Source organism: Cryptomeria japonica, chromosome 9, assembly GCF_030272615.1.
Source record: "Cryptomeria japonica chromosome 9, Sugi_1.0, whole genome shotgun sequence".
Lineage (NCBI taxonomy): Eukaryota > Viridiplantae > Streptophyta > Pinopsida > Cupressales > Cupressaceae > Cryptomeria > Cryptomeria japonica.
The window spans coordinates 315,679,880-315,707,058 of NC_081413.1; the positions used below are offsets into that span (position 1 = coordinate 315,679,880).

At 42.9% G+C, this 27,179-nt stretch overlaps 1 protein-coding gene across 1 annotated transcript in view; it reads right to left on the reverse strand.

The window, feature by feature from the left end:
- Positions 1 to 357: 357 nt before the first annotated feature.
- LOC131029759 (protein NUCLEAR FUSION DEFECTIVE 4) overlaps positions 358 to 27,179 on the reverse strand; it is a 65,382-nt gene continuing 38,560 nt past the window's right edge. Inside the window, exons 2-3 of the mRNA XM_057960408.1 lie at positions 881 to 2,501; positions 358 to 796 (exon numbers count right to left, since the gene is read on the reverse strand). Of these exons, the coding sequence (XP_057816391.1) occupies positions 1,149 to 2,501 (1,353 nt within the window). The 3' untranslated portion in view covers positions 358 to 796; positions 881 to 1,148. The remainder of the gene's footprint in view (positions 797 to 880; positions 2,502 to 27,179) is intronic.

A 27,179-nucleotide genomic window follows, 5' to 3' on the forward strand; every position in this document is an offset into this window, starting at 1 on the left:
TTCTTACCGACGAAATTACCGTTCTGCATTAATCCAAATGCATGATTTAACTGCAAGTGGATATTTGTATTTTTTAAAGTTTAACCAATAACTATTTTCCTACAAGTGATTTTTAAAGAACTAGATGTTGCCTCTGGTGATTTGTGACTAGCCCTTAGGGAAAATTGATGCCAGCAGGGAAGGAATAGAGATTCTGCATGATGGGCTAAAACAAACATCTTTCACAAACATCTAAAGCCAATATTACATAAACAACATTTATTTTCTTCACAAAAAACTACAAAATATGAATAAATGTGCTTCAGCTTAGAAGGTTGCAAACATATTATCATTATTTAACCCCATGATCACCATCTAGACCCCAAAAGCATACCTGTTTCCAAATATATTATTGTCGGATGTACACACATTGCGAGAAAAAAAAATTCCAACTTGTAAAACCATCACACAGTCTAAACAATGATTCCCATCGAAGACAGATGCAAAAAAGGCAGATAATTACAAGCTGCAAATGATGATCGACATCTGTGCCACAGAAAACATATAAACACAACCAACATACCAAACATAAAAATAAAGTTTTCTCACAGTGCTCTAAACATTGCTGCTTTGGGAATTTGCCAGGATGTTTTCAATTGTGTTTCTGTTCCAAGACTTTGGCACCTTCTTATGGACCTGATGCCATCGTTCTGTCACTTATCCAAGCCATTTTTCTCTATTTTGTATACATCCCACTTTCTTGCACGAACTCATTTCGGCATTCTGGTGGCACTTATTTAATATACCAATGCAGATCCTGATGTGAAAACAAGTATTGTGTCAGAAATTATCAATTTTGATTGAAAGAAAAGGAACTGAATGAATCTTCAAAGTTGCATACCTTCTGCCTCATAAGAACTGTCCTCGATATTTTGGTCAATAAATCTCTCTTAAAATTTTGTATACAGCTGTTCTTATTCCAGTACAGAATGAACAATCCTGCCATTCTATAGAAAATATTGTAACACCAAAGTGGAAATATATTTTAACTTACTCAGGGTACAACTGCCATATAAGTTGTTGGACCATCTCTAGTTATATTAAAATGCTCTAAAGGGAGAAATCTTCAATCTTAAAAATGGCACTTTCGCATCCCAAGTAATATTACATCACTTTTCAGTGGGGCAACTCTGGGAATGAATTTTCTCAAATATTTCCCTTTCATAAAACTTTCTGGTCCTTTGATATAATGCCAGTGCAATAAAGCAACCCAAAAGACTTACTGCAGACATGATAAGAAAAGTTAGTCTGAAGCATTGTGAACCATGGCATGTTAGCTCTGACGATTCAGCTAAACCTACAATATGCACAATTTTTAAATGTCTCTGTTTCTCTGCCTCTGAATCATATAGATAACCAGCAACTTTTACTGAAAGAACATATGAACCAATGGGACTTGCAGTGGCAATTGCGTTGAATAAGGTACCAAAATGTTTAAGTCCGAAAATTTCTGAAGTTGTTGCAGGCATCAGAGACCATTGACAACCATAGCAGACACCAATTACTACCGAACCTGCATACAGGGCACCTGGCAGGCCTGATGCCATGATTAAATGCCCACCACTCATTACTAGCAAGGTTATGGCTATGAATATGGGCCTTGCACAACCTTTTGAGTGCAAAAATGTTTCAGATACAAAACCAGCTCCAAAACGGCCCAGAAAATTCCATATGCTCCACAAAGACACTAACGTGCTAATCTCTGTAGATGTGTAAGCAAGAGATGAGCCTATCTGACTCATATTGTTGATTGTAGTAAGACCTGAACCCATGCCACATGCCATTGATACAAAAAGAAGCCAGAAATCTACAGTTCCCATTGCTTGAATGAGATTGAAGTTTTGTCCTCTTTTCAGATTCCCGCCATTTACTTGAGGTACATCATTGGAACCATCTGAGCACATCTCTGCATCTTGGATCTGTTTTATTTCAGAATACATTAGACTCCTTGATGGGAGAGCTCTTTGCTTTCTTTGGGAGTCTACCTCAGCAATACCGGAATCAAACCCAACTACACTTTCTGGATGCCTTTTCTCTGCAACTTCTGCTTGGCAGGGGATTTCTTCTGGGTAGTTTTCTTGTGAAATTAATAGTGGTGTAGAAAGAGGCACAACTGGAGAAAAATCAAGTTCAGACTTAATAGCCACTAACATAGGGGATAGCAGAATGATGATAAGAACCAAACAAATGATCAAATAACTCAAGGAGTCCATAAGCAAGACATTCTCAAATATGATAGCTGCCGTTAGGTAAGAAGCAACTATCACTGCAATGGCAGAAAACCAGTCCAATGTTTTCTTCCCATCATCTTCATGAGTTGGATATATCCGTAGTACAAACATAAGCAGTACAGACACAAGTGTGGGCAACCAAAGAAGCATGAAGAGATATGAACTTTGATCACCCTCGTACACCATATGATAAATTTGTACAAGTATAGCACCACTTAATCCAAGGAAACCCTGCGTTTAGAATACAATAGTGCTTGGCTTAGAATGTGAAAAACACAATTCATATTTGCTAATATTCTGAATGCATAAAACCATAAAAAGAGATATGACCATCAAGACAAGCAAAAATGGGAATTTCAAAATATTAGAAAAACATAAGGTATAAGTGAAGAAGAACTAAAGTGCCAACGAGAGTGAACCTTATTTGTCTTAGCATTTTAATTTTTCTATTCTCCAAATTATAAAGGGAAACTCCCTAAGACCTGACTAAACTTAAAACTAACAGAATTTACAAGTATATACATTCTACGAGATTTCATGTGGGTTTTGCATTAAATGTAAATTGTAAATTGACTAGGTTTTTGCTTTGGATGTAAATGCCAAACTGTCAACAGTCAAGCGCTGCAACAAGATTTTCAGATTGAGGAGGATAATCAATTTGTGCATAAACAACTTTCTATTGATTAAAACAAAGACTAGTGTCTGACAGTAAACAAAGATTTAACAGGATAACAACAACAGATGCCAACTATTGGCTAAAAGCGAGACCAACATTCTACATCAACATATAATGATTAAATGGAAAAACATCAGACAATTGCATAAAGCAAGTTGCTAAGAGTATCAGTATACACAAAGTTTTTACTTTAATAAATAACAAACATCAATATGAAGCTTAACAAAGTTACTCAATTCAATTTAATTCTCAGAATCACAAACACAAAATCAATGAATTTAACATAAGATTTTGCAGCACAGGCTTAACATTAACTTATATACATTCATTCACTAAACAGAACACAAAGACTTTGACTTCATAGTTTGACTGATAGTTTCTCTAGCATAAGTTTGGCATCAACTCTCATTTCACTTTATGTGCTCAAGGCACTTACTTATAAACTCTCTAGAAGAAGCTTTTAGGAATCAAATAATAGTAAATTAATTTCTTTTAAGTTGTGCTTTAGAGAAAACCTATCTCTATTGTTTAGAAAAGTGGCAAAAAACTACCTCAATAGCCTAAAATAGGCTTCCTTTTCTTTAAATCTGCTTTCTACCTTTCATAGGCCAATAGGATTGATGGTACCATTGCTTCAAGTGATTTTTTCTTTTTAAACTTGAAAAAGGGCATTGGATTTGATCACAGTGGACTTAACTTCTTAGTTGTGCTTTTTACATGGTAATGCCAAATGAAAGACATGACCTTATTCTTGTATTTTTAGTTACTTGAGTTGGGCAAAGTTTTACATTATTTTTGCCGTTTAAGTTGCACTGTTCTAATGTTTACAGCAGCTAAAAGTTGCAACTATTTTTTATGTTTTTAAAATATTTCCTAGTCACACTTTATTATTAATCTGCCACCCTGATCACCATTTTGTAATGGAAAAACCATTTAAAAAATGCAACTCATTTAAGCTTGTTTCTTTTAGTCTTTTATGCTGGTCACAATTCACTTAGGGGGCAGCCACTTGTGGTGCACTTTTCCTTTGGTTGCACCACCTCAAAAGGACAATAAACTTCACTCTTTGATCTCCTTTTTCATTGTCACAGTTTTGGATCAAATTTGCCACTTTAGTCACCATTTTCTATTGGCATTGCCAGCTGAAAGTTGTGACGTTCACTCAACTGTTTTGAAAAACACAATTTTCTCATCTCTCTGCCTCTTCTTTGTCACCACTGTGGACTGGCTTTGCTGAAGCAAAGTTGCACTATGACTTATAATTTTCACTTAACTCATTTGCATCGGTGGAACTTTCACTTGTCTTCGGCGCCTTTTGACCCCTGGCACCATTTTGGACTAGGTTTTCCACCTTACTTGTCATTTTCCCTGTGGCATTTCCACTGAAATTGTGCACCAAAACTAAGACTTGTCCCCACTTCTAGTTGTGCCAATCTGTCACTTGAATGGAGTACTAGAGGAATTTGCTTAGCTGTCTGCCAAACTTTGATCATTTTAGTCACAAGCCTTTGCCATTTCTTTTTCTTTTGTCTCACTGGCTGAACATCCTCCATCAGTCAGGAACTTTTTCATCTTCACTTGGCATGATGCAAGCTCGAACAATCTCAAGAGTTGTTAGTTGAAACATTAAAGCATGACTAGGCATTTTTGCAAGTTGACTAGAGAATAATCCCATTGACATTAATAACGTGACAATAATGACTTGATCTAAGACTACCAACATGACTAGGAATTTGCTCTCAATGTCATTCTCAAATGGTTTTCTGATGACTTGCTTAATTCCATCATGAATGTGTACAGTCTTGTTAACTGTTGTACATAACTAAGGTGTCAGGTCAAAATTTGATTTATAGCATGTTAATATGGAATTACTTGCAGTTCTCCATGGAATCTTAGAGTTTTACAGACACGAATTATCAGGTACACGTGAATTCATATCTGTAACCATGTAACATTGACCTGTACAATGAAAGAAGTTATTAGCACTTAATAGTTTATTAGAGACCCACCCCATAGGGAGACCTACAACCCCTGGTGGGAATACAACACCATGGTTGATTCCTATCCTTCCTCTTTCACTGTATTCCATGCTGTGATGGTGCCAAGACAAAAACCATCTATTTTGTACCTTAGTGTCCTTGACCTCCTGATGTATTATAGCATATAAAAAAACTACAATACCTGCTACCTTTTCAATCCGTACAACAAACACAAACATAGAGCCATAGAATCTATTCAACACATTAATATAATGATTAAATTATGGAGAATTGCTTCCGAGATTTTAATCAGATGAAGAGAGCACACACTTCACTGGAAGAGGCAAAGACGGTGAAGATAAATGCACTTGCACTTGCCCAGGTGGAGGTTGCTCAGGAGACTATGAGGAGGGAGTTATCTTCTTAGATGGCACTTGTGCAGCAACAGCTTGTGCAACAAACACAACTTACCACCTTTGAGTGGGAGGTCACATGGCCTTGGAGTAGCAGTTGGAGCAGCAACAGACTGTCTTGGCAGGGAAGGATGTCAGGTTGGCAGAATTGGAGGAGCAATAGAAAGTCATGGCCCGAGAGTTGGAGAAGTCCAAGAAGGACTTTGTGATGTCCCATCCTTTACATAACATCAATCTAGCATTATGCACCTGTGTGATACGAGCAAAAACTAAAGCAATAAATCCATAATAAGACCAAGTGGTCAGTGGCTACTCATATATTCATGTAATTAGAGTTTAAGATCTCAAGCAAATAAACTTGGCATATTGATCACCAAGCAGCAATTGTATTAGACAACATTGAGGCAGTTATTATATAGAATGAAAAGAAGCAACGATAAGAAGTAGTGGTTGGTAAAGAAATCAATTTGTTTGATTATATGAAGCAACCAAGAATCTTAGACAGCAGATTAAAAGATAATCAATATACTGCAAAGGTGGCGATTTGCCTTTACAAATAATAATTAAACAAAGAGACAGAGATGATATAGGAAATGTGTAAGAGCAGCGATTATGACTATGATTGATTCCCATCCAATGAACAATCACAACAAGATATGAAATGTTCTCCAGCGTGACCATGTGAAATTCTCTTATACAGAAGAAAATATATAGCAAGGCTTCTACTCTATTGAGTTCTCATGGAGGCACAGGAGTTACTGATTGAAGAATATCTGCGATATACAACCAAATTCAATAAGTAGCCACGATATATTAATGGGAAGTGGTGGATGGATTAACACCAAACATGAAGCGAAGGTTTGGATAAAGTCTTGCATCGCAGGAGGAGCTTAGTTCATTCACCCACATAGGAATCTCATGGTTAGGAAATGACACGAGCAAAGTGGAAGACTTAGCTAAAAGCCTAAAACAATCAATCATTGTATAGGGCCAAGCAAATAATATCATTACCACCCAAATATAATTGTTCACTATCCTTGAGTATCATTTTGTAAAGAACAATTGCACGCAGATAAGCCAAAAGGTATGATGAAGAGTTCACGCTAAGAGTCGTCACTCATCTATTTGTATTCTATGATATTAAAGTGGATCAACTACCATTCCAGAAAAATCATCGAATATTGTTTTTGTTTATTAATTGTATCCTGTTTATTAATTGTATCCTATTTGGATCTGCTCATTTGAGCATTATTGCCTTTGGCATAACGGGTTGCATATTTCAAAGTCTACATCAGGCATAGCACCAAGACATTGCATATTTGTCAATTATATTTCAGAGAGCAATTCATCTTTCATCAACATAGGTGAAAAGGAAAGTTTATCAGCATAATTCCATTGTCATATCAAAGTTTCAAACACAGCTCAAGTAGCATTATTGCTATAATCCAAGGAAGGAGATTCGAAGCATACATTACACAGTATTGCATCAAAAAGAGCAGCATTCTCTCTTCAGTTCTGCAGATTGGATATCTCATTGCATATTCTTTCAAGTTAGATCAGGGACAGCAGCATCAAAGTATATTATAAGTTGCAGAACAGATTTATATATATTAATCAAGATCACCTTGCATATATTTAAGTACCTGTTGTCATTTTATGACACCCTTGGTCCATCAGTGAGAACTGATCAGATATATGTTCCATGGACCAGCGTTGCCCCAATTGATCAAGGAGAAAAGCAATATGAAGTATGAAGTGTTGCCTTGTCCGGAGGAAGTTCCTTTCCTTCTCTTTCTGTCTTCCCCGGAACTCCGAAACCCCGAGGTTCCGAAGTTCTTTTCCCTTTGCCTTCTCCTGTTCTCCTTCTCTGGAACTCCGGAACCCCGAGGTTCCGAATTTCTTTCTCTTTCCCTTCTCTCGCTTTTCCTTCTCTGGAACTCCGGAACCCTGAGGTTCTGAAGTTCCTCTCCTTCTCTCCCCGGAACTCCGGAACCCCGAGGTTCCGAAGTTCCTTTCTTTTCTCTTCCCCGGAACTTCGGAACCCCGAGGTTTGAAGTTCCTTTGCGCAGTTCCCCGGAACTCCAGAACCCCGAGGTTCCAAAGTTCCCTTGCGCAGTTCCCCGTAACTCCGAAACCCCAAGGTTCTGAAGTTCCCTTCCCTTCCCTTCCTTGGAACTCCGAAACCCCGAGGTTCCGAGGTTCCCTCCTAGTCCTTCTTCCTTCTTTTCTTCGGAACCTCGGAACCCCGAGGTTCCAAAATTCTCTTCCTCACTTCCCCTTTTTCTCTCCGGAACTCCAGAACCCCGAGGTTCCGAAGTTCCTTTCCTTCTCTTCCTCTCTCTATCTCGGAACTCCAGAGCCCCGAGGTTCCGAAGTCTCTGGACTTCCTTTCGACTGGCAACACTTCCGGATGGCGTGATCGACACTCAAGACTTTAAATGCTCCGACAATTTTGGTGACTTGTGCACTTTCTTTTGTGGAGCCACAAGGGTGCATTAAATGTTTTTGGCAGGATTTCCATCAAGGGAGGTACGGGGCCATGCTTGGTGACTTATGTCACGTCTGACTTTGGAAGGTTAGTCAATCCACCTTCTCAAGATCGCCCCTTGTGGGTATGGCTAGGTTGCTTGCATGTACAAGTCAAGTGCATGCACTTCCCTGCACTTCCAGACTAACATGCAGAGGTCATGATCACCCTTGTAACCATTTTTTCTATATAAAGGTTGTTAAGCCTCATTGTAAAGGGTTCTCTCCCTGTTTTCTTGAGCTTTCCTATGCTCTTTCTCTTCTCTTGAAGATTTGTAATTATTTTTGCATTTATGCAACTGTAAGTTTGGCCTTTGGCCTTTGAATGAATTGAAATTACATTCTTGCCTTCCTTCAACTTATGCATGTTGTGTATGTTTCCTTACCTTCATCATAAGTGTATGTTTCATGGCTCTTATCTCCATATATGTCGTGTTAACTTGTTTTTCTGAGTGTGACTTGTGGGAATCCTTCTCCCCTCTTGACACTTAGCAAATTCTAACCTCCATAAATGCGTTTGGGTCACTCGTGCAACTAAAGTTTGTGCATCTCTTGGATATTTCAGTTGATTCCTCGTGCCATTTTGGGTGGGGAGAGGAACAATCTCTTATCTTGGTGCATCATCTCCTTTCATTTTAAGCATTTCTCTCTTCCCTTTTCCTCTGCAAGCTGTTAGGATAGGTTTAGAAGTAAGATTTGGAGTGTTGAGTTGGTTCAACACCTGCACTTGGATTGAGAAGGAAGCTGAACTTCTCCGAAGATTCAACCCCCTTGTGCAAGGTCCCACACTTCGGGGTTGTTTCCATGTTTCACAGGGTTGCTGAGTTGATAGCTCAGCAAGGGTGCAAGCTTTTGTGATAACAGTTTTTGGCACGCCCTGTGGGACTTCATTCGATTTACATGCTAGGGATTCAATGTTGTTCTTGGCATCTCAGCCTTTAGAGGCAGTCATCTTCAAGCACTTGGTGACTCTGCTCACAAGACAAGTCTCTTGTAAATGACCTGTTGCGAATTCCGAAGTCACTAAGCCATCTCAACCCCAGAACCCCCAGGTTTCGAAGTTCCTAGGTCCGCTACTTCGGAAGTCTGGAACCCCCAGGTTCTGAGGTCTCTACTTGCCAGTCCAGTCTCTCACTCAGGCAGGTTGTTGATTTCATGCCCAGAATTCATACAAGGGCATCTTCTAAAGGCAATTTCCAATTCGTAGAGCTCCCATCTGCAGATTCTAGAAGGCAGAGAGGTAGACCTTCATTGTCACTAGTCAGGGGTGTCAAGGTTGTAAACACTCCATCTCCCAGGTCTCGTTCTATTCCTCCATTTACAAGACCATTACTATCAAGGGCTCCCACCACTCATATCAATAGACCATTGTTTCGCATGGCAAGAAATCAGGTTTTTGTTACCTTCAATGGGGGCAGTCCCTTTATTTTGACTCAATGGAGTGACATACCAGTGGCTGCATTGAAGAGTATACCATACTTCACTGGTGAGGCAACTACTACGCCCATTAAGCACATTCAAGACATTGCAAAGATCTGCTCCGTCCATAATTTCACTCAGGATGATGTCGCTGTCAGACTCCTAGCCACATCTTTGAAAGGCAAAGCTTTGCAGTGGTATAGAGGGTTGTCGTCTAGCTCCATTCACAATTGGGATGAATTGGGGGAGAGGTTATGCAACCATTTCGAAGACAAAAGTGATCACCTATCACTTGTGGAGCAGTTGATACGATCAAGAGGGCACCCCACGAGTTCATGGGAGATTTCAATTTCAGATTCCATAAGACATGGAATAGAATTCCTGCTCTAGTGAAGCCATCTCCAAATCATGCCTTATCTTAGAGCTCTCAACAACGATATAGCTATCATGGTACAATCAATGGGTGGAGCCTCTCTACCAAGTGCATATGACATAGTCATAAGAGCAGAAAATTGTTTGATTCAGGCTGGGAAGATAGCTCCAAGGCCTCCAATGCCTCTCTTCCCAGAAGCTCCTACTCAACAACCCACCTTGGCTCCAATCCCCATGGGTCCCGCAAGACAATCATCCACACCCTTTACATCCCCCAATGAGCTCCATGAGGTCAAGGCTCTATTGCAAAACTTTGGCAATTAATTGGTGGCACTAAAAAGGCAACAAACTTGGTATAGCGGACCTTACCAAGCACAAAATCAGAACTATCAGCAGAATAGGCCATCCTTTCAAGGGAAAAACCAATGGAGCAATGCCAGGCCATTGAATAGTGTGAACCCCACAACCGCAAGCAACTCAAAGGCGATAGTTCGAATGCAAAATAACCTCACCCAAGAGCAAGATTGGTGTCAACCGTGCAATCAGCCACACAACAAAGGTGCATGCCAAAATGGAGGGTTTGTCCAAACTTTAGTGGTGCAAGATGAGCTGACCACTTCTAGCCAACATTATGACCCAAATCAGCCTAGTGTTGGCACTCAGGCTCACTTACAGGGGGATTCTACCTTTGTCAATTGGCAAGAGGCAGAATTCTGTGGTTTGAACCAAACAAATGGTGAGTCCATGTTGCAGTATGCAAGGTCAAAGAAGAGAGCCATGGAGGCTGCCTCACCTTCAACATCAGCCCAAGCTCCAACGCCCAATGTAACTGTCCATGATACAAGCCAAAGTGCCACGCAAGGGAACAAGAGGCAGGAGGAGGCCCAAGTCGTCCAAAGAGAAAAAGTAGACCTTGTAGCCTCAAAGGGGCCTCTGAAGTCAGCGGGTGTTCCTTTCAACATAGTTGATCAGATGAAGAAGGCCAACCTCAACGTCACTATGTGGGAGGCCCTTTCAATCCTATCTCAAAGGGATTTGCTTAAGGAAGCACTGAAGGACGTCGATCAGTCAGGTAATGAAGCAACAGTTAGCAGAAAGGCAGTCTCCACTAGTTTGGTGCAACCCAAGGAGGAGGAAGATTCAAGCAAGATCAGCAAGCCTCCCCCTTTCTATCTCTCCTTAATCATAGGAGATAATTTGGTTCACAACTGTATGATAGATTCAGGAGCTATTAGCTCAGTCATGCCTGAGAAGGTAGCTGATCTTCTTGGCATAGAATACAAACCTGTGACCAAAGGGGTGGTCCAATTAGATGGCACTTCTATTAAGACAGTAGGGGTGGCGAAAATTTTGAAGTTAACCTTGCATGCATGCCTTGGTTGCACTGTCTTGCAAGACGTATCCATCATCGACCTCTTTGCCTTCTTTGCCATCTGCCTGTCTAGAGACTTCACCGCTAAGATAGGTGGGTACCTGTCTTTTGACTGGTCCCATATGCTATTTTGAACAAGGTATGGTACCAAGGTCACCATAAGGGCATAACCCATTGCCCAAAACCACATAGAGCCCTATACCCCCAGCCCTATAAACATGAATTGCACTTTGCATGAAGAGGGGGAGGAGTGTGTTGTCTGTGAGCCTGGTACTCTTTTGCAGGAGGTCCTTGATTGCTTGCTGGATGAATGGGCCAATGCTTTTCAGTTTGATCCATTAGCTGAGACTGAAGAGACAGGGCTAGGCACCTATTGTATCCATGAAGAGGATAATCCTATCCCTAACCTCATCAAGAAACAAGGAGATTTAGAGGGGTTATGGAACATGCTTTTTGAGTAGGAGAAATATTTCTTCTCTTTTAGGCTTCAATTTGGTTGCACTAACAATGTCGCTAAGTATGAAGCCTTGATCCAAGGTCTCCAACTTGCACAAAGCAAAAAGATCAAATATTTGCAAGTATTCAGAGATAGTGAGTTGGTTGTTAACCACATCCGAGCACAAAGTATAGAAAAGAGCAACTTACTCAAATCATACAAACACAGGGTTTGGGATTTGATTGAAGGATTCGAGGCCTTCAATATCTAGAGCATTCCTAGAAGTCAGAACAAGCATGCTGATAGGCTTGCAGCGGTTAGTGCTTAATTCGACATACCAGCGCATGTTGCAAGTGAGAAGGAGCAACACATCAGGCTTGTTGTGAGGCCTGTTGTCCCAGACAATCAAGTAAATTGGCAAGTGTTCGAAAGAGATCAGCAGATTGTCAACTTCTTGCAAAATGAAGCAGAATTTTCTGCTAAAAATCAGTCTAAGTACAACACCAGTATGGAGATCAAATCAAGCAGCTCAACTCCAACAAGTTGCCTAAAGGTCTAGTTACCTTGGAAGGCATTTTCAACTCGGATGATCAGTTGAAGAAGAAGATGAACTTGGCTGCAAAGAGGGGTGATTACAAGCCAGTTGTTGTCATCGAGGGTAGGTCCTTGAACTTGGGCAAGGTTATTGGCATTGAGTTGTCATTGATGTCAACCGGTATTGCAGGCAAGCTACTGGGATGAAGAATAATGTACCGGTATGATGAAAGACAAGTACTATCAGTAACTTCATCAGTATTAGATGAGATACATGTGTGGGTGAGCATGTTAAATAATAACCGGTTGCGCTTATACCGGTCTGAAGTTTGGCTGCCTGCTTATGATAAAGAGGCAGAATGTTAAAGTCATCATAAACCACCGAAGGTGAAGGTGTGTTACCGGTGTAGTGTACACTGCCGGTTAGCAAAAGAAGGAGGTCTCATCGGTAAAGGGATGTACCAGTATGAGGCTGCTGAACGATCAAGTATGAACCGATTGTGTGTCGGTAAGCTAAGTGGTTGATCGTGTGACGCCATGTGGAGCTAAGGTGGCAAATATGTAGGAGTCGGTACAGCTACCATCGACAAGGTTGGTGAAACCATTAGTCGACATAAATGAAACAACCACAAATCACGGGATTGTAACTAACAGATGCGGCTCGAGGAAGAAAGAATAACGAAGGAAGATCAGCAAGCGGTTGGCGCCTGAATCAATGCAAAGGAAATCCGATCCCAAGATGACCTTGAAAAGGAAACAACCAGGAGTTTTTATGTGTCAACAGATTTCAGAGTAAAAATCTTGTATGTGATTTCTATCTTTAGCAAGCATGCGTTGGGAATGGAAAATATGTATAGATGCATCTCTGGAGTACAGGTGATCGACATATGACAGACTAGATAGGCTCTAATGCAGATTGTGTCGGGAAAAGGAAACCCTAAGCGCTCAAATTTTGATTTATGTTTTGGCGGGAAACCAGTGGTTAAAAAGAAGAGCTCGAGACTGAGCAAAGTTGTTGCTGCTATAGAAGACACGGGTAATTTTTTATGTCCGAGAGCCAAAGAGAAAAACACTAAAAGTGTTTCTAAGCAAAGTATTAATTTACAGGTGAAGCAGAGCAAACCAGTATAAGGAACAACCGGTGAAGAGTGCATTGAACATAGAGGTTATAAACCGGCAGAAGCAGTGCCTGATAAAGAGTGATTGAGGGTGAGTTAAGAAGGAGGAAGACAGTGTGAGCAAGGATTGAGAAAGGTGATCAGCAAAGTCAAGTTGCAGAGTAGGAAAAGAGGAAACAAACCGGTAAGACTGAAACCGGCAGAGCAGGATATTGTAAGGTTGCAAAACTTCATTTGCAACAGTGATTTCATTTGTGTATCTGAGTCTTATATTGTTTCTCACTAAGTTGTAGCTTAGTGCAGGGGTTGTAGCTCCTTTAGGTAGTAGCCTACAAATTGTGCAGGGGGTTGGTGCTCCTTTGAGTCGGTGCTCATAAATCAGGGGTTGGTGCTCCTTGGGTTGGTGCCCTAAATTTTGTAATCAGAGTTTCATTGTGAGGCTGGATTGGAGCAAAAGATCTCCAGTAGCTATCCTCACCGAGGTTTTTCCCACATTGGGTTTTCCTCGTATATATCTGGTGTTGTGTGTTGCGTTTTTGTTTATGTGATATTTTAGTAGTTTAGCAAATCCTTTCACACACCTTGGTTGCACTATTTATGCTACCGGTTAACACTCAATTTGTTTCATCCACCGGTATCTTCTTGTTGAAAAGAAAAGATTACAATCACTGATTCACCCCCCTCTCAGTGATCCATTGTGTCCAACAATTGGTATCAAAGCCTAGGTACTTGTTGTGACGTATTCACACATCGCCCCATTGCAAATGGGGACCACTGCTTTTTGCTTTCTAGGGTTTGTTTTCTAGGTCTTTTAGAGTTTTGTCTGTTAGCCTTTGCAGGATGAGTGTTGTCGAGGGGATCGTTGGATTATAGGCTTTGCTTGAGCCAGGGTGAGTCCACAGGGCCCCAGAATTAGGGTTTCTTTGAGAGTATTCCTTTGCTCTCGTTGCTAATTGTGTCTCACTTTGTGAGTGGGTATCATTCTTGAAGGTCCAAGCTAGGTTGAGTTGGTGGGTGATGAAGTCTGAAATGTCATCCTGATCTTCAAATGCCCTGAAATTTGGCTAAGTCTGGAATATCCTGATCCTGAAATTTGGCTAAGTCTGTAATGTCCTGATCCTGAAATTTGACTAAGTCTGGAAAACTGAAGAATCCTCCAAAAACTAGATTTTGCAATATAACTCCTAGAGGTTCGAAACCACTCTCAAACATCTTGAAAGTATATATGGAATATAACTTAAAGTATTTCTTATACTTAAATGTTATATTCCATAAAATGATCCTGACGGAGAGTCCAAAATGTCAAATTTCGCTCCTGACCCTTCCAAAGGGTCCAAAGCGAATTTCGCTCCTGACCCTTCCAAAGGGTCCAGAGCGAAATTCTCCATAAGACATTCTACTTTGACTAAAACTTAGAACTAATGCATTCCTAGGCTTGAATGAAGGTAAAAACGCTTGTTTGGATGGAGAAATGTGAAAATGAAGTCAGGATCTTGGCCAAGATTAGGAATTTCGCTCCTAACCCTTCCAAAGGGTCCAGAGCGAAAATCTTTATAACTCTTGTTTTCCTCCTTATTTTGGCTAGGCGTTGGCTTGATGGGAGATGAATGGGTATGTTTTTGCCTTGTGAGGTGGTTTGAAACTTGAAAACTGAGCAATTTGGCCTGGAATGAAAATTTCGCTCCTGACCCTTCCAGAGGGTCTAGAGCGAAAATCTTATTAGAGCTTATTTCTTCCTAACTTTGGCCAAGTTTTGATGTGCAGGGTCTCTTGGAATGAAGATTGGACTTTATTTGATACCTTTGTGGATTTGGGAGCATGTAAAAATGAAGAATTTTGGACAAAATGGTGAATTTCGCTCCTGACCCTTCCAAAGGGTCCAGAGCGAAATTCCCAAACGCTCTTATTATGCAGTGAAGATGGTCAAGTCTTTGGCATGAGTGAAACAAGAATAGCTTGTTTTTGCCTCCTGAAGAAGTTTCAACTTTGAAGAATGAGGGATTTTGCTTAAAACCTAATTTTCGCTCCTGACCCTTCCAAAGGGTCTAGAGCAAAAATCTCTGAGGGATATTTCTTGCCTTGTTTGGTCAAATTGAGGAGTCTAAGGCATCATGAAAGGAAGAATGAGCATATTCAAACCCTTAGGCAGGTTTAGAAGTCATGAAAATGAAGGATTCTGGCCAGGAAAGGCAATTTCGCTCCTGACCCTTCCAAAGGGTCCAGAGCGAAATTCCTTATAAACACATTTTTTAGCCTTTCTTGGACATGAAATTCTAATCCTAACATGATGAAAGGTGAAATCCCACTAAGCAAAGAAGTTTCAAGGTGAAAAATGAAGATTTTTGGTCAAGATTGAGAATTTCGCTCCTGACCCTTCCAAAGGGTCCAGAGTGAATTTTCTCAAAATCACTCTTTGCTATCAAGTTTTGCTAAGACAAGTATGGGATATGGTGAAAAATTGAAGGAATTGCCCCTGGGAGTAACTTGAGGTTGCAAGAAATCATTGAAAAGTGAAGGAATTGAGCCAAATGGTGAATTTTGCTCTTGACCCTTCCAGAGGGTCCAGGGCGAAAATCCTAAAACCTATCTTTTCTTCCAAAGATTGGACTAGACCAAGCTTAGACATGGGTTTGAGAGGACTTTTGAATTGCCTTGAAGTGGAATTGGATTGCTAAGAATGCTAGTTTTGAAGCCAGGAGAGAAATTCGCTCCTGACCCTTCCAAAGGGTCCAGAGCAAAATTTCCAAATTCTCCTTTTTCCTTGCAAATTTAAGACAAGATTTTGCTTTTCATGACTTGGAGAGGAGTGAGGCAAGATGTTTTATGCCTTGGAAGTGATTTGAAGATGAAAGGATGAAGGAATTGCCCTAAAACCTAAAAATCGCTCCTAACCCTTCCAAAGGGTCCAAAGCGAAAAAATCCAAAACCAGTGCATTCCTTTCGAGTTTGTGCTAAGACAAGGCGCCCTTGAGTGGATGTTTGTTCCGAAAAATGATGATTCTAGGTCAGAGAAGGATTTTTGCTCCTGACCCTTCCAAAGGGTCCAGGGCGAAAATCTCAAAATCCCCTATTTTGCCCTGCAGGAACGAACCAAGCTTGGATTGAGTGAATGAAGAAGACCATTGCCTAGCCTTGGGAGGTGGATTGAAGACAGAATGATGGAGGAGTAAGCCTAAGCAAGGAAAATAGCTCCTGACCCTTCCAAAGGGTCCAGGGCGAAATTTACATTTTCACCTAATTTCCTCATGTGAAATGATAAAAGTTTGAAATGCAAGACTTTGATTAGGTCAAAACAAACATAAGCTCGCCTTCCGGGAGATTTTGGAGTCAAAAAACAAGGTATTCAGGACCTAATTTGAAAAATCGCTCCTGACCCTTCCAAAGGGTCCAGGGTGAAATTCTTGAAAACACCTATTATTCACCTTGTTTAGGCTAAGTTGAAGGCAAAATGCAAAATTGTGATGGCAAACCTAGGTTGTGAAGATTTTGATTCATGAAGCAAACTAGCCTAGATGAGAATTCAAACAAGTCTTGAAATAATTTAGGCCTTCATCACTTTGGATATTTCAGTGCCTAAGAAGCAAAGAGCCTTCATTAAGCCTTGATCAAACCTTGATATTCCTCAATTTTCACTAAATTAGCCAAATTCAAGACATTTGGGGAGTCTAAATCAAGTTCACATAAATTAAGGCATTTGCAATTTAATTAATTAATTTCTAGGCCTTGAAATAATTGAAAAAAAATACACCTTTGAGCTTTGGAATTAATTTAAAAATTAAAAAATTATGCTTAAGCGCTCAAAAATCATTATTGTGCCTTCACAAACAAGTTGGCCATCTTTTGAGAGGAGTTTTATTTTATTTTATTCCCTACTTGCCAAGTCGGCCTTGAGGGAAATCAAGGTGAGCGCCCTATTTAAGGGAGGTGTATTGTAGCATATTCAAATCATTCTTTCATTATCTCTCATGCGAACTTGAAGAGCATATTTGGAGGTGCGAAATTGAGCAAGTTGGAGGATAATTTCCAGATTTTGGAAGGTGTTTGAAGGCGAATTTCCAGATTTTGAGAAGCTAGTGGAAGGTGAAGTTTTTTGAAGGCTAATTGAGGCGTAATTCATCCAAAGGAAGACCACAATTCAATCCTTATCCAGCAAAATATGATCTTCTTTCTTCATTTTTCAGGGTTCATAGTTTGGCTTTCAAAGGAGAAGGTATGAAGAATCCTTTTTGAAGTTCTTATTCAAGACTTGTTTTGATTTCATAGCAATCTTTTAAAGTCTAAGTCTTGAAAAATCTAATTTCTATTCATAATTAATTTGAAAATTTAGAATTCTTGAATTTATTGTCATTTTCAAATTAATGTCTAATATGTTCCCTTGAAAGGTTAGATCCTATGCTATAAGATATTATACTCAAAGACTAACTTTAATCTTTTGTGTAGGCATCAAATGACAACCCCCAAAGCCGGAGGATCAACTACTTGGCTGACCCTCATCAAAGAAGATCAAGTCAGGACAAGGACGATCTCCTCCAGTCCAGCATCATTAAGGACGACCTTCTCCATCTATCTTCCAGTCCAGCATTTGAAGGAAGGCATCAACCAAGTGTTTGACAAGGTGGCATCCCAGTCATCACTCCTCCATTCGGGTTGGTCCACTTCAGCATGTCTAGATTCAATGTACCTGACTCATCAAAGATGGCACAAACTTCATGTACCTACCCCGGCTATCCATTGGTCGAATATTCCAAAGAAGACATGTGTCCAAATAATGCAATTATTTCATTGGTCAGAATTAAGTTTGTTGTAACAAACCCTAATTAGGGTTTCATTGTAGAAGCTTGGCCATTGATCTCAAATTGATCTTAGCCATTGAATTGTTTTGTGGGTACTATATAAGCCCTGGCTCCTCATTTGTAAAGGCTAATAGTTAGTCATTAATAGTTAGAAGAGGAATAGTTAGTTCATAGAGGTTAGAATAGCTAATGATTAATAGCAAATAGAATAGCAGTTAGAGTAGAATAGGAGGACAAGGCAAGAAATTGTTGCCATTGATTGTAAATAAACTCCATTTTCATTGAAGTAATGGTGAAGTGTGTCGTTTCTTGCAATATGCATGGTTTCTTGTTGAATCTTCAATTCTAGATGGTAGATGATTAGATTGAATGAAGAAAATTGTTGAATGCACCTGTGTGGAATCCGTCTAATCCAAACCACTAGCCTCTTGCTGATGGTAAGTGCACCTTGCGTGGTCAACTGGAATAAAGTGAGCTTAATCTTAAGTCGTTACACATCTATTGTTCATGCATTATCTTGAATGGTGATCAGTGTCTGATGGTGTACGATTTGAACATATTGGAAGCACCCCTTAGAAGATCGCATTGAGCTGGTGTCTAATTGTTCAAGCTTGATGGTGAGACCCAGCCCAATAGGACTCCACCTAGTCATTCATCCATCTTCTCACATCCTCGATTGTAGAGTAGACTTCCTGAACCCTGTTATCGGGAAAAAGTGTATAATTTAGTAATGTTAATTATGGATAGTTAGTTAGCCGACGGGTAGGTAGTTGGAGTCGCGACGGTTGTGTCGCACCCCTTCGGCTGTCATATATTGTACCACCCCCAGGTGTTGGAGGACATGTAACATTGACGGCAGATTATAATATGAACATCCTTTGACATTAATGGCAAGCTTATTCTGGTACTTCTTTTGTATTGGCATTGTGCATTACTGTTCGATTTCTGTATTCTTCCTGTTTACCCAGTGAGGTAAACATTTGGCGTCGTTGCCGACACGAACTCGGGAACAGGAGACACGGATGGCGCACAGACACAATGGGCCTACCCGTTGGTGAGGTGAACCCGGAGGTCGACGATGCCCAAACAGAACTCTACGTAGGAGAAGACACCGCGATGAGAGAATTTTCAATTCTACTCCAAGTAGCCATTCAGACCTACGTACGACGAGAGGCGGCGGAGGCGGAAGTCCCACCAAGTGTCGTGTGGACAGCGTTAGAAGTGAGTCCGGAGGTAAATCGGTTGATGAACCATCTCCCCCGATTGCTAGCACAAGCATCGTTGGCACAACAAGCTCGCCTGGAGGAGATTGCCCAGGAAGAGCGACGCCAACAAATTTTGCAGCAGTACGAGGAACGGGAAGTAGAACGAGATGGCGCCAGGTCAGGGGCATTTGAACCGTGAGCCATACGGGGCGGAATAAAGAACACTTATTGTAATGATTATGTCATATTGTTGGCATAAACTTGTCTTCCACATTATGAATGAATAAAAGTGTTCTACTTTTTATGTCATTAAGTATATAGAAAGCTGTCTGGGAATTAATGCCCAATACACTGAATAAGGACAAAAATAAGCCACAATATATAGATGAACGTGCAGTAGCCCAACGTGCCTTGATCCTTGAACAGCAAGCGGAAAGGCGACACAGGTATAAGCGAAGAGAGGAGGAACGCTCCGAAGGGGACGGTGAGGCCAGCGGCCACCCACGGAGTCGGGAGGAGTTACTTGCGGAAACCCGCCGTAGGATAGAGTGTACCAAAACTCAGTTGAGGGATTTGAGGGACTTGCCACACACACCAGAGGCTAGGAAAACTCCAAGGAGTGGGGAGGAGACAGGAGAGGGAGAAGACACCGGGGCTGCCAGGAGTGTCGGAGGGACACCGGGGCACGGCGGTCAAGCACCCCTTATAGGATCTGACCCATCCGGAGTAGGACAACAGCCACCAGTAGTAAAAAGACAAGGCATGGCACAAAAACAAAAACTTCCAAAGTTCCATGGGGATGGGAAAGAAGACCCTGTCCGCCACTGTCGCACTTGTGAAACAATTTGGGGAGCGAATGGTGTTACCGATGAGGACGAGTGGGTAACACAGTTTCCTGCAACCCTGAGGGGCGTAGCCATCGACTGGTTTTCGGATACGGATAAGGCTAAAATTGGCACATGGCCAGACTTGAAAAAGGAATTTCAAGCAGAGTTTCGTCTCCTAAGAGACGATAATGAGATCGTAGCCGAAATCTACGGCACGAAACAGAGAAAGGACGAGACTGTTCGAACCTACAGCCGGCGGCTCAAAGAGCTGCTAGGAAAGATGGAGAACCAGCCGGCAGATGGACTGAAAAAACGGTGGTTCGTGGAAGGTCTAAAGACATCCCTTAGACGAAAAATGAAGATAGTACCTCCCTCTTCATATTCTGACGCCTATAACAGGGCAATGGATTTAGAAAGTGAACAGAAGACGTCCAAGAAGAAGAAAAATAAATCCTCGTCGGAGGATGATTCCTCTTCTGACAAAAGTGATAGCAATGATGACGACTCTAATCGGAAGGTACAGGCTCTCCAGAAAGATATGGAGTGAATGATGAGAGAGATAAAGGCAACCAAAGGAAGCACAAGCAAGGGCGACGAAGGGGAGTTATGGTGCACGGACTGCCGTACCAACGGACACACCAAGGGGTCTTGTCCGAAAAAAGCATTTTGTGATATTTGCCAGATTGCCGGACACCTTACCAAGGAGTGTCCGTACAATATGAGGACCCGTAACCAACAGGTTCTCTTTACAGAACCATCTGCGTCAGCCGGCACGTCCCAGCCTGCGAGCAATGCCTCGTCTGGCGGCTATCGAAACAACAGGCGAGGAAGAGGTAATAATAACAATACGAATAATAGAAGCCGAATCCAATACGACGCTAAAGGGCGGCCGATGATACAATGCCGAGCTTGCAATCACTAGGGGCATTTCGCCAGAGACTGTACAGTGGAGGAAGCACCACAAAAACTTTGCAAGTGGTGCAGTCCGGGGGACCATGATGATGGCAATTGTCCCAAATCTGGCGTGAACCTGTTGAATGTAGAAACGGAGGATGTACTCGCCGTAACAAGGTCCAAGACGAAAGCAGCCACTTATCCAGATCCCCGCACGGAAAAACGAAAAGCACTGGAGGCACGAGCGGAATTGGAGAAGGAGATGTCAACGAGCAAGGATGCACAGGGGCTTGCGGGTACTTCTCGCTCTGAAGGAGAAACAAACATTATAAACCAACTGTTACAGGTCGAGATACCCGTCAAAATGAAGGACCTCCTGGAAAGTATGCCGCACTTGCGAGCGACATTGTTGCAATCCGCAATGATAACCCCAGTAGGCCAACCAATACATGGCAAGGACAACCTTGGCGAGACAGCGACAGACCCATTAACCCTTACGATCAATAATGGTAGACACCCAACGGTGGTGGAAATGGGTATATTGGGCACCATCCTGACCGACACAATTGTCGACGGCGGGTCGGGAGTAAATGTCTTGCCAGAGGAAACATGGAAAAAATTGGGTAAACCTACTCTCTGGCCGTCCACCTTTAATTTATTGGGAGCAGACCAACACGGCATCAAGCCACTTGGCACACTCATGGCGCAACCAGTGACGATCGGAACACAGCCGTTCGTCTTGAATTTTGTGGTCATCCCATTGAAGAAGAAGGGGTATGATGCCATCCTCGGCAGAGGCTGGTTGGTGGCGGCCAAAGCAAACCACAATTGGAAAAAGAACACCTTGTCCATGGAAAAGGCTGGCAGAAGGTATACCATTGACCTCAAAACTCAACTGGTCAGTGAAGAGTTGGCGTCAGAGTCAGAGTCCGACGGAGACAACGATATCGACGAAGGAAAAGATGGCAGGGAACCAGATGACGAAGGCATCTTAGGAATTCAAGCCTGTTCTGAGGATGAGATGGATTCTTTGAAAGGGCTCTTCCATTGGCAAATGGAAGACTATGAATTATTGTACGGGTGCAATATGTTGGGGATTGAAGGACCTGACATGAACGAGTTTCCGCCAGAATACGGACAATACAAGGAAGGGGATGTCCCTATGGATGACGCACCAGCGCACCAGTTTGACAAAAGTAAGCCCATAAGGTACGAAGAATCCGCACTTCAAGTTACAAACCTTGGAGAAACTTCAGAACAGAAAAACATTCTAGTCGGCGACGACTGGAATCCGGTCTTAAAGACGGCGGCGTTCAAAATCTTCACAGAATACAAAGATGTGTTCGCTTGGACGTATAAGGACCTCAAGGGGGTACCACAAGAACTTTGTGTACATCGGATCCCTCTGGTTCCTGGAGCCGTGCCCGTACGAAAGAGGCCATACAGGATGAACAAAAATTATGCGGCCAGGGTAAATAACGAAATTGACCGCATGCTTGAATCAGGGATTATCTTCAAGGTCCAGACGAGTGAATGGGTATCACCCATTGTGATATTCTTGAAAAAGGAGGCCGATCAGATAAGAATCTGTGTAGACTTCAGGTTTTTGAATGCTGTCACAATTAAAGACCCATTTCCCATACCATTCACAGACACCATCCTCGAGGAAGTCGCGGGTCATGAAATCTATTCATTTATGGATGGATTTTCCGGATATAATCAAATTTCCATTGCAGAGGAGGACAAATTGAAGACCACCTTTGTCGTAGAAGATGGCGTCTATGCATACAACCGGATTCCATTCGGGTTGTGCAACGCGCCAGCTACCTTTCAACGGATAATCCTCCATATTTTCGATAAAATGTCCGTAGGAAACTTCAAAGCATTCTTGGATGATTGGTCCATTTACAGCACGGAGGAGGCACATCTGGCCGCACTTGGCGAATGCATGGAGAGATGCCGACGAGCCCGCCTCGCCCTAAATCCCAAGAAATGCAGATTCATGGTGCCTCAGGGCAAGTTACTAGGGCACATCGTCTGCAAGGCTGGACTGAAGACGGACCCTGACAAAGTACGGGTCATTGTGGAGATGGAGGCGCCCGACGATGTCACTGGCGTCAAGTCATTTCTTGGACACATCGGGTATTATAGGCGGTTTATTAAGAACTTTGCCCAAGTATCATACCCACTTGATAGGCTGACACGAAGGGGGGAGCCGTACGTCTGGGGGACGGCCCAAGAAGAGGCTTTTCAAGAGTTAAAGTCACGGTTGGTGGGTGCGCCAATCTTGACATACCCAGACTGGGACAAGGAGTTCCATGTACATGTCGACGCATCCAACTTCGCTATAGGGGCCACCCTGGCACAGGTTGGCAGCCACGGGCTGGACCACCCAGTGTATTTTGCAAGTCGACTCTTGTCAAACGCAGAGAGGAACTACAGCACGATGGAGAGAGAAGCCCTCGGCATGGTATACTCCGTCCAAAAATTCCGACATTACCTATTGGCGACACCATTCACATTTTATGTGGATCACCAGGCGTTGATGTATTTGGTGAACAAGCCAATCATCCAGGGGCGGATTAGTCGATGGCTGTTGCTGTTACAAGAATTTACGTTCAACATCATTGTTAGACCTGGCAGGAGCCATGTCATGGCCGACCAGCTATCACGGATCAAGTCTGGAGAGCCAGCCGAAGGCGTTAGCGAGGATTTTCCGGACGCCCATCTTTTCCGCATTGCCATCCTTCCTCCTTGGTACACGAGTGTGGGTGAATACCTATCAACGTCAAAATTTCCTAAGGAAATGTCAGCAGGCGAAAGACGGAAACTTGTACTAAGAAGCCGAACATTCCAACTTATAAATGGCCTTCTCTACAAAATGGGACCTGACCAGATCCTACGACGATGCGTCTTGGAAGAGGAAATCCCAGGGGTATTGAGAGAAGCCCATGAAGGGGCCGCTGGAGGACACATGGGACCGGATACGACAGCAAGGAAGGTCCTACTAGCGGGCTTATGGTGGCCGACACTGCATAATGATGCCAGAGAATGGGTGACAAGTTGTGATACATGTCAGCGTGCTGGGCGACCGTTAAAGAGAGATTTCATGCCACTTAACCCGTCGCATGCTCAAGAGTTGTTCGAAAGATGGGGGTTAGACTTCGTTGGTCCATTGAAACCGAGTCGCGCCCGATGATGTAGATACATTGTCGTGGCGACAGAATATTTGACCAAATGGGTCGAAGCGAGGGCTTTGGCAGACAACTCCGCCGTCAGTACGGCGAAATTCATTTATGAACAGATTATCACCCGGTACGGAATACCTATTCAACTGACAAGTGATAAAGGGGGGCACTTTGTAAATCATATTATTCGACTACTGACAACCGAGTTCAAAATTTTTCATTCCCTATCAAGTCCGTACTATCCCAGGGCAAACGGTCAAGCTAAGGCGACCAACAAAATCATGGTGTCGGTAATTTATAAGTCCTGTGGGGTTGAAAAAGAAGACTGGGAGGAGCATCTGCCGTCAGTACTTTGGGCGTACCGAACAACTTACAAAGTAACCACCAGGCAGACACCTTTCCAATTGATGTACGGCCAGGAGGCTGTGGTGCCAGTGGAATTCATGGTGCCAAGTCTCAGAATCGCTATTGACAATAGGCTAGGTGACATGGAAAGCCTTCGAGAGAGACTATACACCCTAAATAAGTTGGATGAAAGACGGACGATGGCACAATGGGTGACAGACGTGGCCCAGCAACGCAGGAAATATTGGCATGACCAACACATTCGGCGGGCGAGGTTCACGCCGGGCCAATTAGTCCTAAAGTACAACGGACAGAACGAGATTAAGCCCGGCAAGTTCAGAGTGAAGTGGCTAGGTCCTTACAGGATCCGAGAGGTCGCAGCGAATGGATCGATCAAGCTCTCGACCCTCGACGAACAGGAAATTCCAGAGGGAGTCAACGGGTCAAAACTGAAAGTGTATCACCAGAGGCTGGAGGCGCACAGGAGCAGCCCGACAGGAGGCACAGTCGCAGTCAGATAATGAAAGAAAATGAAAAAAAATTAGAAAATTTGGAAAAAAAAAAATTTATATATATAAAATGGGAAAAAAAAAAAAAAAAAACAAAACAAAACAAAACAAAACAAAGTATATATAAAAGAAAAACGACCACCGTACGGTGGATGGTAGGGGGGCCGAGCAAATCGAATCGACTTCGAAGAAGAGGGGGCGGGTTCAAGCGGGAGAAAGACTACCGGAAGTGGCTGTTCGGTGGCACCACCGAAGGTGGAAGCCACCGTGCGGTGGAAGCCACCGAAGGCCGCAGGAATATAAAGGCTGGCCACCGAAGAGGTTTCTATCACAACGCCGCACATACCGAAGGGAAGGAACACAGCCACCGAACCCCGCACCACCATGCCACCACGCGGAAAGGGAACCACCAAAGGGAAAACAAAAGCAGCCGAAGGGAAGGAAGAAGGAAGCTACCATGCGGTGGAAGCGAGGAAAGGCGACTTCAGCTTCGTCACTACGCGCCATTTGTTCCCAAGGACTAGCGAAATCGAAATAGCGGGATTCTTGGGTCATCCCAATTGGTTCAGAAACCACACGTTTCTCCGGATCATCGTAGCGTACTTCCACATATCCACTAAGGGGGGAGAAAACATATGCCTGTTATGGAATCCTGACAGTTGAAAAGGACATCAGCCTGATCCTAATTATCTTTCATATCTTTTCTTTCCTCTCTAAATATATCCTTGATTCCAAGAAATTGAAAAAAATTCATTCAATTATATAGTATGCAATCAATTAAATGCGGGTCTTTGAGGAGGAGGGTTGAAATAGTGAAGGCGCCGCACTGAGTACTTTCAGATTTTCTCCCAACAGGACCCGTGTGTGTAGCAGTTCGAGGAAAATCAGAATAAAGTTCCAAATGCCTAGATCCGGGTGATTGATGGAATAAACACCGGACATATCCCATACTTCTCGCCCCCACCGGCCGGCTGATGGAAATGGACTGACTACCGTAGATATTTGTGTTATTTCGGAAATAGAATTTTGTGCAAACACCGTCCGGTCAAAACGCACCGCACACAGGTACATCACCCCCGCACAGTCTTAGCTGCCCGGAGGCAGTTAGCCGTTTTTTTTGCAACGCTACAGCTAAAATCAAGAATCAGTTACAGGGAAACTAATGGAGTCTGCAGGAAAGAGGAATTGGAAAAAACAGTTGCAGGATAGCAGCCATAGGAAGCCGGATGCACGTATTCTTCCTTCAGGTGTTCGAATAGCAGGTGGCACAATGGAAGCCAGGCCGAAGAAAAAGACACCACAGCAGCCCACTGCACGAGGGAAGACCACCTTCACTTCACAGAATATCACCTTTGAGGGATTGAATGGGGTGGAATGTCGGAAATGGTGGCAAGAAACGCCGGATGATAATTTGGTGAAGACAAGTCTTCGCAAAGCAGGGGTAGAATGGGCTATCCGGATGCCTGTGTTCGCCATTCGCGAGTACGTGGGAGCATTGCGATATATGGTTGATACCTTTGATAGCCACTCACGGACGAGCACATTTGAGTACCTTGGGAAGGATATCACCATATCCTTCAAACCTGCAGATTTCACGAGAGTATTTGGCATCCCAGGCATACATGGCAAGAAAGTGGACTTGAAGGCCAAGAAGATGACACGGGAAGAAAAGGAACATTGGATTACGCGAGTGTCCCGAAACTTGACCCCAGCAGAGTTGGTGAGCATCGTAGACGCCACGAAGGGTCGTGGGATGTGTAGGTCCTTTGTCGCAGAGGGTCATTGGCGGTGCATTATGGACGTCATCAAAAGCAGGTTGACAGGGTCGGGTAGGGCATCAGACATCGCTCTACCACAGATCGTATTGATGAACGGGTTGATGAACGGCGTCGTATATGATTGGGCTACCTTGCTATCAGAGCGGATGTGCACATTCTTGATGATGGAGCAGCGCACCTTTTACATGCCCCACTATGCCATTGGACTGTTCTTGGAAGCTACGCGGGAAGCAGTGCCAGAGGCGGAGTTAGAGGTACGGCCACAGGGACCTTTGGCGGAGGGTGAGCCTCCTATCATGCATTGGCGACACCTTGACATTGGCCACTCTTCCGCAAAGCGGAAAAGGATATTAGAGACCACCTCAGCAGAACCTGATAGTGGGCGAGAAATTTCTAGCAGTGCAGAGGATTCGAAGGATGAGGAGGATGAGGATGACAGTAGCAGTCGGGCCACAGACGAGGGGAGGATGGAGCCCGCCGGAGAGCGAGTGTTGTTTGCACCACCCACACTCCCACTTGGCACAC